Source organism: Heloderma suspectum, chromosome 2, assembly GCF_057233095.1.
Source record: "Heloderma suspectum isolate Gila_16-S chromosome 2, 16-S_ref, whole genome shotgun sequence".
Classification (NCBI taxonomy): Eukaryota; Metazoa; Chordata; class Lepidosauria; order Squamata; family Helodermatidae; genus Heloderma; species Heloderma suspectum.
The window spans coordinates 47,725,197-47,743,801 of record NC_139459.1 but is presented as its reverse complement, the minus strand read 5'-3'; the positions used below and the strand labels follow the sequence as shown (position 1 = coordinate 47,743,801).

Here is an 18,605-nt window from a genome sequence, read left to right as displayed (position 1 = left end):
CTGCTTTCTGAGGTCATAAATGCAGCCTCGGACAAGAATCCTATGGTTGCCCCAGCCCCATTCCTCCTTTGGGTGGGCTCAGAGGCCCATCTAGAGGAAAAAGGAAACAATAGCAGCATGGAGAAGCAAAAGTTTCTGTTGCTGCTCCTGACCTGTTAGCAGTAGCCTGGCAGGGCACTGGATTCACGGACGCTTCCAGAGGCTTCCGTCTCACAAGCGCACAACTCATAGGATTGCACCCTAAGTCTCTTATGGGGTAAGGTGAGATTGAGGAAATCAAACCATGCCTCTCTTTACCAGTTCTTCCAAGTGTTGGTGGCACTGGTGATTCTGCCTGGACATGGTACAAGGAAATGCAAATCTGTCTCTTCTCATATATGTGGACAAGGCTTTGCTTTGAAAAATCAACAAAGGTAACAGATTTGTAAATCCAGGTAATACTATGTCGATATTTTCATGACTCGACAAAAAACTAGTGCTACGTTGCCTGATACTGGTACCTAGGAACTTGTCATATTTTCTTTTTATAATGTATAGGCTGCCTTTTTCCGCAAAGCAGACACAGGGCAGCTTACAAGAAAACAAAACAGCATGACAAGAAGATTAAAAGAACAACAACAATTGCAACACTACAGAGCAGAAAGAAGCAATAAGACAATATATCCTAAAAGGCTTTAACGTAAAAAGTCCACTGTCTGAAGGGCCCACTTAAAAGTGGGCAATGAGGTAGCCAAGAGGACCAAACAGACCCCTATGGAATGACCTTCCCTGAAGCTGGTGCCACAGTTGAGACAGGAATATAGGAAGCTGCCTTAAAGGGAGTTGGACCATTGGTCCATCTAGCCTAGTATTGTCTACACTGACTGGCAGCAGCTCTCTGGGGCTTCAGGCAGCATTTTTCTCCCCTACCTGGAGGGGATTGAACTTGGGGCCATCTGCATGCAAACCATGTCCTCTCCCACTGATCTACGGTCCCTCACTTGTTCCCTCCAACCAAACTTCTCATAGTGCTGGGAACCACAAGAAGGGCTGCATTTTGAAAAATGAATTCAACCCTTAGATATTTTTAAATCTTTCCATTACTGTCTGTATGAGCCACAGTGCAAAAATCTTAATGATGCATCTGGACTTAGTCATGCATCGAGTAGAACCACTGAGATCCATGGGACAAGTTACTCATTGATCTTGGTGGATCTACTCTATGCATGTCTAAATCTGGATCCAAGCCACTGTGTTCAGCCCAGTTTACACTGATGTGATTGTTAACTTTCCTAATTAATCTTTTCTTGACTCCTTAAAGCAGTAATTCCCAACCAGTGTGCAGCAAAATTAAAGGCTTCCATAAGCCCAAAGCAACCCATCTACAGAGGAAGTTGCCCATTGCTGCGGAGGCCAAGATACAGCGAAGTCTCCAGCAGCTGATGAAAATGAGACAAGGTCAGAACCTTGTCTCATATTCATCAGCTGCTGGAGACTTCGCTGTATCTTGGCTTCACAGTAAATGAATCATTCAACCTCTCCTGATTGTAAGGACACAATAGAGCTACCCACCTGCCCTTGCAGGAGTCTGCCAGCTGTATTTCAGCATGACTCACTACTCCAGGATGCCTCCTGCTAGATGAAAGTCATGCTCAGAACCATGACTCATGGAGAAATGCAGGAAGGAGTGGGTTTTTTGGGTAATTCTTGCTCTTTCTCAGTCTAAAGGCAACAATGAGCTGTTTAATTCACAGAGAAAATGTGTCTTGGGAGTATAGGAAGCACTGTTATTTTTAAAACACTTGCAGGTACTGCTGTGAGTCTGGCACTACTTCAGATGTGAAAAGGGAACATTTAAGAACATAAGAGTAGCCCTGTTGGATTAGACCAAAGAAAGGCCCATCTAGCACAATACCTTGTTTGCCACAGTAGGCAACTAGATGCCTCCTGGAAGCCCACAAGCTGGCCGTGGAGGCAAAAGTCTTCTCTACTGCTGTTGCTCCTTAGGCTTAGGAACTAGGACTTGGAGGCATATAGCCATCGTAACCAGTAGCCACTGGTAGACATCCTCCATGGTTGAAAAGAATATTGAAGCTGGGACCTTCTGCAGGTAAGCATATGCGTTACTGCTGGATTCTGGTCTCTCCCAATTTAGTGGGTGAACAAATTTAAAGAGCTCTTTCAGAGTTGCCCATGGGTTCTTGAACAATTCAGTCCTCATGAGATTATTGCAGTGGTATTGTTTTTCAAGAAAACCTGAGATATGGGTCAAAGCTTGATTTAAAGGAGCAGTGAATAATGGCACATTTCTGCTTTGGCTCTTTGGCTAGTTCTTTAAATTTGGATCATGTCCTAACCAAGAAGCATAAGGTGGCTAATATATTAAAGTATGACATAAAGATTAATCTTACCAGATGTCCTCTTTAAGTAATTTGGTCCTTTTCTCAATAATGTGCAATTGCTTTTCCATGCTTTTCTCCTCTTAGTTTTCCTCAACCTTTCCTGCTCCATATATGATCACTTCTTGACAGGCCTGTTTCTTTTTTGTCCTCTGGTGTCCTCTTTTTTGGTGATCAGAGCTGGCCCTACCTTTAGGCAGAGTGAGGCAGTTGCCTCAGGTGTCAGATGCTGGGAGGTGGCAGCAAGGTGTTGGAGGATAGAGTTGTGAGCCACACAGCCTACTCTGCACCCCCTAAATGGCCTTTAGGTGTGGTAGAAGATGCTGTCCTATTGCCAGTGTTAAAGAAAGATTCAACTACCCAGTCTAGTACATGGAATGAGAAAGGGGCAGGGGACATCTTGTCCTTCACTTCAGGCAGAAACATTTCTTGGGCCAGCCCTGTTTGTGATACGTAAGTGGCCAAGCTAGTTAGATACTGAAAACCCTTTTCTTTGTGGCTGTGCTTCAAATATTGTCTCATACATAATGTACAATATACAGAGGGTGTTTTCCCTCTGCGTGTTATTTTAGTTAAATATGTAGGATTTATCTAGCATTTTTCAGTTTCCAAAGTGTTTTATAGAATTATCTTAGTGATCCTTATAATGGTCCTGTAGGACAGCATTGATTCCATATAACAGAGGGGAATTGGCAGCACCACGTCTGAGAGACAGAGGCTCCCTTAAGCCCATCTAGGAAGTTCATGTCTGTGTTGAAATTTGAACTGGGAATCTCTGGCTCAGACAGTCCACACTCGTAAGCTGCAATCCTATGAACACTTATTGGGGAGTGAACACATTGAACTCAATGGGACTAATGTCTGAGCAGTACTTGGCACAAGGTTTTGGAGGCCCTCTGGCCTGGCACCCTCAGTGGGCACCCTTAATCTGCAAGAGGTGGGACATACAAGTGAAGAATTCTCTTAGGCTGTATCTGATCTCCCTGGATACCCTGTGCAAAGTGGAAATGGTAGCACTATTAGGGCAATGGGGCTTCTGCTGGCCTTGGGGACCCTGGCAAATGCTCAACTGTGCCGTTCTCTGGAGCCAGCCCTGTTTCTGAGTAAACATGCATAGGATTGGGCTGTTAGTTACTATGTCATGCAGTTGAACTAAATTGTAGTTAAAATAATGTTACCCTGTAGGTGACTTAAAATGGGATTTCTGCTGTCAGGAAATATGAGTGGATTACTTTGTGCCAAAAACTGCCTGTGTTGGTAGTTTTGTAGGTATGGTACTCCCGCCACCCATATATGTGCATGTATGAAAGGGCTAGGGCTGATCTACATTGCGCCTGCCATCGCAACAAAGTCAGGGTCCTCACATTAAAATATGATTATCCACAGTCATCCATTTACCCCGTTGAGGTTCTTGATCGAATGCGCGAGCTCGGTTCACACTTGAGAGCTGTGCTGTTTTCCTGTTCTTAAAGACGGCGGCTCTCTTTGGAGGAGCAGAAACTGTCCCTGTTTCTGCTGATTCCCTGTCCACTGTCCCTCTCTTCCTCTATCCCTTTGTGTGTGTGCATGTGCACATGCGTGCGTGTGCGCGTGCGTAGGGATAGTACGAGCATCCTGTTGGGCCTCAAATCCCGGTGAGAGCTTGTCCCTTGCTGCCCCCACTGTAGCAGGTGGGGATGGAGGGAAGAAGGAGGCACCTATCCTCTTCTCCCCCCCCCCACGTGCTGGAGGCCAGGGCGAGAGGCTGGGGAGTGTCTGCCAATGCTCTTTTCCCCACGCCAGCCCTTTGCAGCCAGCGCGAGGAAGAGGGGCGATGGCACCCAGCACTCAGCTTTGGGGGCGGCTGCTACTGTCTTCGAAGCTTCAAAGCTGTGCAGCTTCGAAGGCTGTGAGATGACATTGCATAGGTTCCTCAGCACTGAAAGCTTTATCACCAGCAAGGAAATGGCAGGAGCTGCATGCTCTTGTCTGACCTTGGAAGCTCAGTAGGGTTGGCCCTGGTCAGAATTTTCGATGGGACACCGCCTGGGAATCAGGCTTCTTGCATTGAGCAGGGGGTTGTTCTCTCCCTTCAAATGACACTAACTTTTACCTCCTTCTATCCCCTGCTTTGGCTTTTTTTTTTTTAAAGTAAGGATCACAACTGGGTGTCTTTACACATGCGGCCTTCCCCCACACCCCCCCCCCATTCTCCCGGTAGCTTAACTGGTGCTGTAATGTTTTCTTGCTGCCCCAATCCTGGCTACTCACTTACTCAGGAGTAAGCCACATATAACTCAATGGAATTTACTACTGAGTAGACATAAGATCACCCTGTAAGTCTGCAAGCCTTGAGTAAGCCCCATTGAGCCCCATAGGGTGCTCTGGAACAAAAGAGGATATTGCTTCTGAGCTTGGTGGGGTGGGGGATCAGAGCTGTCGTACCCTATTTCAGCTATTTCTGCTATCAGGTCTATATGGTTCCCCTGCCAGCCTGTGTGTGTACTGGGAGTCCAACAAATACAAAACAAGCCAGAGGAATTTGACACCTGAAGTTAGCCCTTCCAAGGTACATGTTCCTGACTGCTCAGGCACTTTGCTACCTGATATATATTCCAGTTCTACAGTTGAATGTTTTCTGGGTTGAGCAAATTCTCTTGTGTGGCCTAACAGGATTATGTAATGCATAACACAGCACTTGGAGATTTGCCTGCTTGCAGAAAACAAAGGGAGGATTCTAGACTACACAAAGTAGTAGGCAGATGCTCTATACTTACTTAGTCAAAGCAAGAATGTTGTAGAGCAAGATTTGTATTGTTCCTTGCTACAGGCTTCATGTCCTTATCAATACAACTGGATTGGATCCAGACTTAGTCATACTTAAAGTAGACCCACTGAAATCAGTGGGACTTGTTAGTCATGATGCCCACCTAAGGCCCCCCCCCCTCCCCGGTATTTGGGAAGCATCAACTGTGATGTGTTTTCGGTGCCCGTCAAAGACCCATCTCTTATTTTATTTATTGATTTGATTTATACCCTGCCTTTCTACCCAAAAAAATGGCACTCAAGGAAAATTACAAAATAAATTACAAAAATAATTTAAAATAGATTAAAACAATAAAACACATTAAAATACAATAAAAACATAACAATTGCAGAATAAAAACAGCACCCAATCCTGAGACCCACTTACAGGCCAAAGGCTTTCTTCAATAAAGCAGTCTTTGCCTGCCGGTAGAAGAATAGCAGAGAGGGAGCAAAGCGAGCCTCCCTTGGGAGGGAGTTCCACAGCCTGGGAGTGGCTACTGAAGGCTTCTTCACCCAGGCCTTCTCTGACTGCCTGTGCTGACCAATTTGCTGTCCTGTCTTGACTTTTCTATTTTTAAATATTTTCTCTGCTATTAAAATACAAGCATCATGATAACATAACAATGAAGAGTCTTGTGGGACCTTAATAACTAACAAATTTATTAGAACATATGAACATAAGAGCCCTGCTGGATCCGACCAAGGGTCTATCTAGTCCAGCATTCTGTTCACACAGTGGCCAACCAGCTGTCGACCGGGAACCCACAAGCAGGACACGAGCACAACAGCACCCTCCCACCCATGTTCCCCAGCAACTGGTGCACATAGGCCTACTGCCTCTGGTACTGGAGGTAGCATACAGCTATCAAGACTAGTAGTCATTGATTCTGATAGTCTTCCAAGTGCCACAAGATTCTTTGTTGTTTTTGCTGCAATAGACTAATATGCTGCCCTCTGGAAACTGTATTTTAGAGCGCAGTCCTACGACATCCATGCCCAGTGCTTGTAAGCCTCCAAACTCAGAGGCCTGCAAGCATCCAGTGTAGAGTGGGGGGAGCAGCGAAGGCAACTATTGCCTCTGCCACTCCTCCTGCTCTGCATTTTCGCTAGATGGGGTTTTTGCCCGTCCAGCTGGGGTGCCGTGGAGGGGGAGAGAAGGCGGCTGGAGAGGCCCGCGGATACAACATAACCCAGGCCCTCCCAGCCCCACCCACAGGACCCCCCCCCATAGCTCCTTTAGAGTTCTGACTGAAACTTGGAGTGGATTCACCACCCCACTGACATCAGAGCCACCAGCCAACACTGAGGCTCCATTGAAACAGAGCCAGCACAGTCCAGGCTGGATGACAAAAGTTACAAAAGCAACATATGTATATTGTAACACAACATGTAGACATCCTCTTGGTGAAAAACTTCTTAATGACGTTTTTCTTCAACTAGATGTGCTTTGAAATTACCCCCCCCCCATGCACCTCCAATTGGTTCAAGTGGTAGAGCACCTCCTTTGCATGCATAAGGTCACTGGTTCAATCCCTGGCATCTCCAGGTAGGGCTGGAAAAACTGCCTGAAACCCTGGAGAGCCGCTGCTGCCAGTCAGTGTTGACAATACTGGGCCAGATGGACCAATGGCCTGACTCGGTATAAGGCACCTTCCTGTGTTCCTGTGTCAATGTAAAAGCAGTTTCCCTAACAAATAGATGACGTATAGCTGCAAGAAACAAAAAAGGGTGGGGGACAAACAAACAAATCCAGCGATTAGACTATAAGAGCAAAAAGTGATTCCCATCATGGAAGGAGCTCTCTTGACACACCTGGCCAAAATTCTTAACTGCCTTTCCATTTTCATAGAACATGTGTTGATCCCTACACAGATGCTGTTGTAGGTGACGTTGCCTATTCAGGTATCTACTAAGTTAAAACATGAGTGAATCTTGTAGTGGAGTTTTCCAGTCAAAAATGTACACATAAATATGTATATTAGTGAAAATAACATTAAAAATGCATTGGTTAGGGAGATTGCTTGCAAAAAATGTGTATACTAAGCACAGTTGGGTGTAAAAATGCATGTATTAGGAGAAATGTCCACAAAAAATGTGCATATATTTTCATGCGAACTTAAAAAAAAAAAAAAATCCTGAAGTTTGGCATGAACCAAATTTAAGATTGCAGATATGCGCAGAGTTTGGTAGGAACTGAATTTAAGACTGGGACAGTGAGAAAAATTGTGTTGTTGTTCAGTCGTTCAGTTGTGTCCGACTCTTCGTGACCCCATGGACCATAGCACGCCAGGCCTTCCTGTCCTGCGCTCTCTCCCGGAGCGTGCTCAAGTTCATATTCATTGCATCCGTGATGCTATCTAGCCATCTCATCCTCTGCCGTCCCCTTCTCCTTTTGCCTTCAGTCTTTCCCAGCATCAGGGTCTTTTCCAGGGAGTTTTCTCTTCGCATTAGGTGGCCAAAATATTGGAGCTTCAGCTTCAGTATCTGTCCTTCCAATGAGCACTCAGGGTTGATTTCCTTTAGGATGGACTGATTTGACCTCCTTGCAGTCCAGGGGACTCATAAGAGTCTTCTCCAGCACCACAGTTCAAAAGCATCAATTCTTCGGCGCTCAGCCTTCCTTATAGTCCAGCTCTCACAGCCATACATTACTACTGGGAAAACCATAGCTTTGATTAGATGGACCTTTGTCGGCAAGGTGATGTCTCTGCTTCTTACTATGCTGTCTAGGTTGGCCATAGCTTTCCTCCCAAGGAGCAAGCGTCTTCTAATTTCATGGCTATAGTCACCGTCTGCGGTGATCTTGGAGCCCAAGAAAGTAAAATCTGTCACTGCTTCCATTTCTTCCCCTTCTATATGCCAGGAAGTGATGGGGCCAGATGCCATGATCTTCGTTGTTTTAATGTTGAGTTTCAAACCAGCTTTTGCACTCTCCTCTTTCACCCTCAACAAGAGGCTCTTGAGATCCTCTTCGCTTTCTGCCATTAGGGTGGTATCGTCTGCATATCGGAGGTTGTTGATAATTCTCCCAGCAATCTTAATTCCGACCTCTGATTCATCCAACCCGGCATTTCTCATGATGTACTCTGCATATAAGTTAAATAAGCAGGGTGACATTATGCAGCCTTGTCGTACTCCTTTCCCAATTTTGAACCAATCGGTTGTTCCATGTCTGGTTCTTACTGTTGCTTCTTGACCCTCGTACAGGTTTCTCAGGAGACAGGTAAGGTGGTCTGGTACTCCCATCTGTTTCAGAATTTGCCACAGTTTGTTGTGATCCACACAATCAAAGGCTTTAGCGTAGTCAATGAAGCAGAAATAGACGTTTTTCTGGAATTCTCTTGCTTTCTCCATGATGCAGCGAATGTTGGCGATTTGATCTCTAGTTCCTCTGCCTCTTCTAAACCCAGCTTGTACTTCCGGTAGTTCTCGGTTCGCATACTGCTGAAGCCTAGCTTGTAGGATTTTGAGCATCACCTTGCTGGCATGTGAAATGAGCGCAATGGTGCGGTAGTTTGAACACTCTTTGGCGTTGCCCTTCTTTGGAATTGGAATGTAAACTGACCTTTTCCAGTCTTGTGGCCACTGTTGAGTGTTCCAGATTTGTTGGCATATTGAATGCAGCACTTTAACAGCATCATCTTTTAGGATTTTAAACAGCTCGGCTGGAATACTGTCATCTCCGCTAGCTTTGTTGTTAGTAATGCTTCCTAAGGCCCACTTGACTTCACTCTCTAGGATGTCCGGCTCAAGTTCAGTGACCGCACTATCATGGCTATCAGGGACATTCAGATCTTTCCTGTATAGTTCTTCTGTGTATTCTTGCCACCTCTTCTTAATCTCATCTGCTTCTGTGAGGTCCCTGCCTTCTTTGTCCTTGATCATGCCCGTCTTTGCACAAAACGTTCCCTTGAGATCTCCAATTTTCTTGAAGAGATCTCTAGTCTTTCCCATTCTGTTGTTTTCCTCGATTTCTTTGCATTGTTCATTTAAGAAGGCCTTCTTGTCTCTCCTTGCTATTCTCTGGAACTCTGCATTCAGTTGGGTATATCTTCCCCTTTCTCCCTTGCTTTTCGCTTCCCTTCTTTCCTCAGCTACTTGTAAAGCCTCATCAGACAGCCACTTGGCTTTCTTGCATTTCTTTTTCTTTGGGATGGATTTCGTTGCTGCCTCCTGAACAATGTTACGGACCTCCGTCCATAGTTCCTCAGGCACTCTGTCTATCAGGTCTAATCCCTGAAATCTATTCCTCACCTCCACTGTATATTCATCAGGGATATGATTTAGGTCATACCTGAACGGTTTAGTGGTTTTCCCGACGTTCTTCAATTTAAGCCGAAATTTTGCAAGAAGCAGCTCATGATCTGAGCCACAGTCAGCTCCAGGTCTTGTTTTTACTGACTGTATGGAGCTTCTCCATCTTTGGCTGCAAAGGACATAATCAATCTGATTTCGATATTGACCATGTGGTGATGTCCATGTGTAGAGTCGCCTCTTGTGCTGTTGGAAAAGAGTGTTTGCTATGATCAGCATGTTCTCTTGGCAAAACTCTATTAGCTTTTGTCCTGCTTCATTTTGTACACCAAGGCCATGAAAAATTAGAGAAATCAAAATTGTTAGATTCATAGTCCATCTCTACAATGACACATTACATTTATATGTCATAAGGGCTCCCTCTCCTGCTTATTTTTTATATTACAGGTTCCTTGCAAAAAGGCATTGGGAAATAATTAATGATCAGTTCCAATACTTTGATATTTTAATGACTTAGGCAAGATTTCTTCCTTAGATTGATATCTCACATCTTGGTCAAAATCTTCGACATATAACAGCTCCACCAGAGTAATGAGTTTGTATGCTTGGCATTCCCTTTTCACAAATCCACTCTGGACCTGTAACTTGCTCAGCCCCTAGCTAAGAATCCCACTTACCACCTTCCTTTTCTGATTCTTCAGGAATTCTGCTCTCTGGGGCCTGACACATGCTTGCTGCTCACTAATGGGCTTCTTGCATCTGGACCAGTCATGATACAAAAAGAAGGAATGGGGAGGGAAGAGGAAAATAAACAATCTCCAGCACTAGTTCTTAATATTAAATGGTATTTACAATGACCAGCTGGAATGGAAATCATTCAGGAAGAGGAGCCTGTCCTAGTTCAGCTCAAGGCTGAAGAGGGGGCCGATTTGAACCCGTGGCACTTAGTGGAAGGGTAGGGTCAGTAGAGCAAAGTCAAGTCCAGCCAGGCCAGGCAGGGTCATAACTGCTATAGTGTAATTGGACAGAAATAAGGCACTGAAACCAATAATAGCACAGTGGATGTGAACTCATTTATTTGCTTGTTGTCGTTCAGTCGTGTCCGACTCTTCGTGACCCCATGGACCATAGCACGCCAGGCCTTCCTGTCCTGCGCTCTCTCCCGGAGCGTGCTCAAGTCCATATTTATTTGCTGCTGGTACATAATTTGCCTCCCGCTGCTGCTTCTCCTGAGTTGCAACTTTAGCATGCATTATTTACATTTTTGTCTCACTTGACCTGTAATGTGGACAATTTGAAGCAAGTAATGGCAATCGCTCTTGGGTGCATCCTTCAGGACCACTTGTGGTTTGATTTGTCCAATTTATTATAGTCCTGGTTTGGTGCTGGAGCATACTGTGAAGTCTTGCAAAAATCCTACTTAGGCTATGGTGGCTGTGTACTATTTGCATGCCATGCATCTACATGGTGAGGATTTAAAAAGTGCTTCAATGGTGTGCCAGAGTCCCCTCCCCAAAATGATAGCCATCTGGACAAAACCTTAGTGATTTAGGATTCTTTAAATGGTTTGGTTTTTAAACTGCTGCCCGAAAGCACAGGGATTATTTTGTCTCCTTATACTATGTTTTTGCTGATGGATGTTCACATCCTAGCTAGGCCATAGGTATTTCCTAACCCAGGGCTAGAGCAGGAAGGCCAGGTCCCTAGTCTGTAGATATCAACCAACTAGGTCCTTCAGACAATCCAAACATCATACTGTTTATTCTGGGGAGGAGCATCAAATAGCACTGTTTAAAAATGCCAAAGTCCAGTCTATAAACCCTGAATAAGCAAGCTCTCTGGCTTCCTGCTGACATCCGTGCCATGATAGCAAAGCTTTCGAGCACATACCTAAACCATGGGCTGCCATGTTGTGGGCCTTGGCAGCAAATACACAGTCAGAGCGCCTTTCACCTTCGGCTTCCTCTTCTATAGGTAGTTGTAATACTTCACACATAGATGAGAGTAGTCTAACAGAAAACACCATCATTGTTATTTGGTCATGTATTGATTTCAGTTTTGATCTGAGTTTCAAAGCAGAAGCCTTTGCAAAGAATATTTCTTGGGGCAGGCTGCTCACAGTGACCTGGTTCACACCATCGGTGGTACCCACCATAGCCCAAGTAAGCCTTCATGGGCTGCAGCATGTGTCAGCTGCCACTGCGGATATTCAAGCCACAGCAGGCAGTTGCTGCGGCTTATCATAATGTGTGAACCCAAGCAGCGTGGCTTGTTGCCTTGGGTAACAAGCCACCTAGAGCCCATGGGCTGCAGTAGGGTTCTGGAGTGGCTTATTTAACCCAAGGTGGGTGCTGGCGATTGTGCGAACCGGCGCACCGTCTTGGTTCTGCTCCATCAGCCAGAACATAGGAACCCAGAGGCGATGCTGGCTTTGAGGAGGTTCCAGGCAAGTTGCTTTCCCAAGGACCCCTGCTAGCCAGACCTCCTTTTCTCTTTTCCTGTTTTTTAACCTGGCAGTGGAGATGCCTGGCAGCTCCTCCTCGCCCAGCCCTGCTGAAAAAATGGAAGCCCTGTGGCAGTCCTGCAGCATGCCATTTGAATTTAACATGTTTTTCCCCTTAACAGTTGAATAGTAGTGATCTGAACCAATCAGATGTTGCCTTTGGGGTAACATGGCCAATGAGGACACAGGACCAGCAAAAGGATGGTCTTTATATTACTCCTGTGCCCTCATTGGTCATGTCCCCACGAAGGCAGCATCTTATTGGTTCAGATTGCTCCTACTCTAACCTTAGGCGGGGGGGAGAAGTGTTCATTTGAAATGGCATGCTGTAGGGCTCCAGCCTTGCCCAGCCAGCTGCTGAACCATTTCCTTTTAGAGGCAGGAGGAGGCGCTGCCATGGCTGCCACCTTCACGGGGTCATTGGGAGCCTTTCTGGTGCCACTGCAGGAACCTGTCTTATGATGTGTCAGACTGTTGGTCCAGCTAGCCCATTAGTGTCTGCACCGGGGGGAGACAACATGGTGCCCTCCAGATGTTTTTGGACTATAACTCCTACAATGCCATGTTGGCTGGGGCTTATAGGAGTCGGAGTCCAAAACACTTGGAGGACACCAGGTTGTCTAGACCTGGTGTGCACTGACAGGTAGTTGCGCTCCAGGATCTTAGGCAGAAATCTTCATCATCACCTGTTACCTGATGATTTAACTGGAAATGTCAGGGATTGACCCGGGGATTCTCTGTTTGTAAAGCAAGGGCTCTACCCAGTGGAGGCTGGTGGCTCTGATGTCAGTGGGGTTGTGAATCTGCTCTGGGTTTCAGTCAGAATTAGTCAGTTCTGAACCAGGTGCCAAACTGTGGAGAGCTCCTTTAGAGTTCTGGCTGGTTCTGACTGAAGCCCAGAGCACATTCACAGCCGCACTGACATCGGAGCCACCAGCTTCCACTGGCTCCACCACTGAGCTACGGCCCTTCCTTGATACTTACAAGCAACCCTATCAGCACAGCATCAGGCTTGCAAAGCTGGTGAGGGCCTAAGTTGCACTTACCTGCCCCTCCAAGGTGGGTACTGAGCTGGGAGAGGTGTTGCCATGTCCCTGCTGAGCATCACAGTCCGGCGGTTGGCTGGGAGGCGTTTCGCTTGGGAGGCAGCTAGTGAGCCGGTTGTTCTCCCAGCTTTGTCCCAAGTTAGTTGCTGGGAAGGAGGCACGGAAAGTGTACAAGGTGTACACTTCCCATGGTTCTCTTGTTGATTTTGCTGTGCTGGCAGCTTCAGGCTGCGTGTTTAGACAGAAACAAAAGTCCCACAACTCCCAGCATGCTGGCTGGGGCATAATGGGAGTTGTAGGACTTTTTTTCTGTCTAAACATGCATAGGATTGTGCCCTAAAGAATTTAGTTTTTAATTCAGGGTTTTAACTAGATAGATTTCACTTCTGCCTATTTGCCTCCAGCAAGAAAGCTTTACATGCTTTCTCAGTAGCACCAGTTAAATCTGAAGCAGTCAGTAAACAGCTCCAAGCACAAGGGGGAGCCACACTCCAAAACAACATTTCCAGCTACAGATGTACACGTGAACTTTACCAACGTTATAAGCTTCTTATTCCATATCCTTAAATATCAACGTTCCAGTGCTCCGTCCTGCCTTTCACATTGAGCGTCCCCCCACCCCACTAGAAGTATGCTGTCCTAATGAAGTATAGAATGCAAATGATGTGTTCTCCTGTTTAATCCAACTGCTTCAGGAAGATCCAAACTCTTTTGACCAATTAGTGGGTATGGGAAAATTCACTTTCCTAGCCCTCAAACTGCAAGATGCTAGATAAATCCAGGGGCTTCTCCCTCATCCCTACTGGAGCTTCAATTGCAGTTGATTGTGTGTGTGTGTGTGTGTGTGTGTGTGTGGTGAAACAGGTCCAGCATCAAGGGTAGGCATGGTTGGGCACCTGCTGAGAGCCCTCCCCCCAGCAGGGGCCCACTGACAAGAGCTGCCAGGAGTTGCTCCCCCTCTTCATCATTGCATCCTGCATGTTCACCTGCATCTTGCTCTGGCCCAGCCAACAGAGGTGGTGAGAAGGAGCAGTAGATGCCACTTCCTGCTTGCTCACTGGCTCTCTGCCTGTCAAGCAAGCAAGTGGTAGCAATGAGGAGGAGGAGGAAGAGGAGGAGGAGGAGGAGGAGCAAGAGGCACTGGTGCCAAGGCCGATGGCCATTCACTGAGGGAGGGGGCCCGTTGAGGGTGTCTTGCCCAAGGGCCCTGAGAAACCTGGAGCCAGCACTGGAGGCAAACACAAGGTAATGGCTGAGGGAGAGCCGTGTGTCTGTAGACGTGCAGAAATCACATTCCCAAGAGCTTTGCAAGCATCTCCTCTCATGTGAACTAGCTCAAGACACACCACAAAGTAGGAAAGATAGTATCTCTAGCAGTGCCGCCACCACCTTCCAGGATTCGTGCTTTCTGAATCACAGCCCTAAGTGCCAATTAGTAGGAATACCTAGGATGGCCACTTACACAACACCAACAAACGAGGACAGACATTTGCATAAAATGTGCATATGCTAATTTATATTTAGAGATGCATATTTAGAAAGAATTACTATAAGGGTGCAATCCTATGCATGTTTAGACAGAAAAAAGTCCAATAACTCCCAGCAAGCTGGGAATTGTAGGACTTTTTCTGTCTGAAAATGCATAGGATTGTGCCATAATTTAAATAAAAATACAATCATATCACCATAGTGGGGAAGCTGTGACCAGGTGGCCTGTGTGCCTGCTCAGTCTGCTGTTGATGGGCAACTTCTTATGGTTCTTTTTCTTTAGAACCATAAGAACTTGGACTTGGATGTTTAAACAGAGGACACCTTCAAATAGAGGACTGTCCTCTTGCAGCCCTTCAAATAGAGGGCTGTCTCTGTAAATTAGGACACATGGCCAACTTAGGAAAACCATTTTTAGTGTACTTCCCAGCGAAGCAATAAGTGGGCGGCAGCATGTCCAGCGAAAGAGGACTGGTTGTTTTTCAGATACATTTTGTGTGTGAATTTTCCGGCAATCATTTCATGTAGAAGGAGATCTTTTAGATCTGTTGAGCACCTGTACATCTCCAAGACATTTGGAGTCTGAAAAGAACATACTGAAGGCTCAGCTTCACTTCTGAAGTGTGACACAGTTAACAATCTCGCTATTATGTTTAGATCTGTACCTTAATAACCCAATGACATGGTGTAGTGTAGGGATGGGAACCTTGGTGTAGCTCAGCAGTAGCGTGCACGCTTTGCATGCGGAAGGTCCCAGGTTCAATCCCCAGCATCTCCAGGTAGGGCTGGGAAAAAATCCTGCCTGAAACCCTGGAGACCTGCTGCCAGTCAGTGTTGACAATACTGGGCTAGATGGACCAAGTGTCTGACTCAGTCTAAGACTGGATCTGCAGAACAATGGAATGAGAAGTGCATCAGGGAATTATCTAGGTTTTCATAAAATCAGCTTTGGTCCGCCAGGGACACACAAAGCAAGAAAAACAGAGTATATAGCATATCACTTTTTGCTATATACTGAAGAACCGCTTTTCCAGTCACACAGGGCTTGAAATGTTGGGGTTGGGTGGGCAGAGTCTGGGAGGAGAACTAAATGCCATCAACCTGAGAAGGGCCACTCAGCAAATGAGAGAGGCTTGTTTCCCACCCCTAGCTTCTCCGGCTATAATGAATCAGAGAGCAAGTAATACCAGTTCTGTAACTAGCCTGACTTGCCCATTCATCAAACTGCTATGCCTCGATGGGACTAACTAGACTGCCTTGCTCATGCATAAAATTACCACCGCACTATTCCTTCCCATCAGAATCGTGATTTGACTTGCTCGTACATAAAAGTGCCACAACACTATTCCTCTCCATCAGAATGGCATTTACCTCAATGGGACTAACTAGCCTACCTTGCTCATGCATAAATGCGCCATAGCGTTATTCCTTCCCATCAGAATGGTGGTTTTCTTCCAAGGGACTTGCTGCCCTCTTTAGGAGGAGGGGGGATGGTGGCTTCCTCCGCCCGTGCCTGATTTAGGAATGAGAATCCGCAGAGAGTGGAGCTGCTACTTTGCTCCCCGACCTCACCATCCCCACTACCTCTTGCTTGCTTGCTCCCTCCCTGGCTAGCAGATTACTCCAGAAAGGCAGGGTGCTTGTTGCGAATGGGCAAACAGGCTACAGCAGGAGGTAGGAAAGGAAGCCTCCAAAAGCCCCTTCTGTAAATGGGGGTGGGGGGAAGGGGCTGGAAGGCGGCCCCACCCCTTGACCATGTCACTGTCAGGTCACAACCACATCACAGAGGCACACCCAAGATTTAATGCAGCAGGACCACTCAGGAGCTGCTTTAACTTGAAAAACTGGAGTAAAAGGAGTTTCTGAAAATGCGGCTTTTCAGGACAGAAGCTGCTGGATGGCTGTGGATTGGAGATGACATCATGTGATGTGAACGACCTCAAAGTTCTCTCACTCTGCACTAAATCAACTGTAAAGATTGTCCCTGAGTCAGCTTCCTGATGTGTGACCCTCCAGATGTTGTTGGCCACTGGTGAGGAATGATGGAAGTTGCAGTCCAGCATCCTGAGTCTAGTGGTCACACTAAGACAGTGGAGATCCAGACTGAAATCCCCACTCAGCCTTGAAGCTCACTGGGTATCCTTGGGCCAGTCACAATTTCTTAGCCTAACCTACCTCACAGGGTTGTTGTGAGGATAAAATGGGGGACGGGAGTGCATACACTGGCCTGAGCTGCTTGGGGGGAAGTGTGAGGTATAAATGTAATAAATAATAAGGCCAAGCACTGCAACCCTCTTGTTCTGTATTTGTGGTACTTATATTCCCAGCGGCTGGCTTCCTCCTAGCAACTAATTGGATTTCCGTCCTCCTTATTTTAATGAAGCGGTAGCTTTTCTGCTCTCAGCTCCTTACCGAATGTTCAGGGAAGGCAGCCGGCCTCAGGAAGGCCACCTGGGGAAAGACACCTACACCTGTTGACTGATAACAAGCAGTCACAAATACGGTGAAAGAAGCCAGGTGTCAGGGCATTGGTCATTGGTGATTTCCCTCTAGAAGCTCAGGGGAAACTGGTACACTAGAGTGGGACACTCAGGATAAAGTTGAATACAGTCCGTTGTTCCTGCTGGAGACAATACTGTATTTGGCACTTCTTTCACTGGAACAGGTAGGGGAGAACACCTGAATGCTGTGTTTGAATGCTCTTGCTGTATGCCTGTCTTTCCTTCACCCTATCAAGAAAATGTATAGCAGCTCAGTATGACTATAGCGGGGTGGGGGGTGGAGAAGACCTCAGTCTTGTGTGGGATCTGTTCTGGGTTGTTGGTGGTGTGTGTGTGTGTGTGTGCTTACTAGATCCCCAAGATCCACCAGCAGGAGCCAAGTGTTTGTGTAGTTGTTCAATGGGGGGCAGACCTACGCTCAGAATATTAAAAGGGCAACGGGTGTGTCTGACCATATGCTGAGCCCAGGGATTTATTTTCCATTAGCAGAACTGAGCTCTCAGCCTTTTCACACAAAAATACACTCCCAGGGTTGGATCCAGATTTAAGCTGGATCAACTGTGCTGGTGGAAGTGGACTTCTCTGCCCCTTCCTTCCCACGGCTGCCCCTCCAGCCTCCTGGAAATGCAGACCCTACTGAAGAGAGTGAGCTGTGGCATTTGGGGCAGGAAGGACCTTTGGCGAGCAAAGCCCTTCTTCTCATGGAGGGCCCTTTCTCTTGCAGAAGGCAGATCCTGGATCCAACCCCATGTTACCCCCCCCACGCAACTTTTCTTTGTTTCAGCAGCCAGAGAGAGACTTGTTTTAATTGTTGCTGTGGTAAACTGTTGGGAGTCGGAATCCCTTGCCAATCTTTGGCCAATAGATCCTGAAAGTGGAGGCTGGTGGCTCCAAAGTCAGCGGGGCTTCGAGTTTCAATCAGAACCAGTCAGAACTCCAGAAGAGCGATCCCAGATGTGAAGCTGGGCTGTGAAGCACCTTGGAGAGCTCCTTTAGAGTTCTGACTGAAACACAGAATGGATTCATCACCCCACTGACATCCGAATCACCAGCCTCCACTGGAACCTGATCTACCTTATGCCCACCCCTGGAATACAGCACGCAATAGGTGAAAATTTCTTCCTGGATTTATTTGATAAAAGTGCTCTCCTACATTAGCATTGCAAACAGCAAATATTCTCAGCACCAGAGAAGTTTGGGTCCTATGTATTGCTTTTCTGGGCAGCTGTGTTTATCCCTTTACATATCAGGAAATGATTGCATTTCATGCAAGGTTGCCATAAGTCTTTGCTCCTTATCCATTTGCAGCATGCCAACACAGCTGGAGGGTGCGATGGATACCTTAATCAGGGTCTTTCACCATTACTCAGCAAAAGAAGGGGATAAATATAAACTCAATAAAGGAGAACTCAAACAACTCCTGACCAGCGAACTTACTGACTTCCTTGCGGTAAGACGGAGTCATTGTTCAATCTTTTTTTGCTGATTATTTATTGGGAAGGAGAACTGAGGAGGCAGGAATAGCTATTGGAGGATCCTTGAAAAATATTTCATGTACCCTTTGTTCACCCAGACATGCAATCAAGCCTTTTCTGCAACAGCAGCTGTACTGTGCAGACAAATTGATGCTATATGATGCCACATCTAG

The 18,605-nt window shown here is 46.4% G+C and overlaps 1 protein-coding gene and 1 long non-coding RNA gene across 2 annotated transcripts in view; one reads left to right on the top strand and one right to left on the bottom strand.

Moving 5' to 3' along the window:
* The first annotated feature begins 1,729 nt into the window (after window positions 1-1,729).
* Window positions 1,730-18,605, top strand: part of S100Z (S100 calcium binding protein Z) — a 33,994-nt gene continuing 17,118 nt past the window's right edge. The window contains exons 1-2 of the mRNA XM_084833425.1: window positions 1,730-2,089; window positions 18,266-18,407. Of these exons, the coding sequence (XP_084689551.1) occupies window positions 2,052-2,089; window positions 18,266-18,407 (180 nt within the window). The 5' untranslated portion in view covers window positions 1,730-2,051. The remainder of the gene's footprint in view (window positions 2,090-18,265; window positions 18,408-18,605) is intronic.
* Window positions 5,155-13,165, bottom strand: LOC146352187 (uncharacterized). The gene is made up of 3 exons (XR_014787623.1): window positions 12,969-13,165; window positions 9,460-9,665; window positions 5,155-6,874 (listed from the first exon to the last, which is right to left on the bottom strand). It is a non-coding gene; the product is annotated as an uncharacterized LOC146352187 (long non-coding RNA).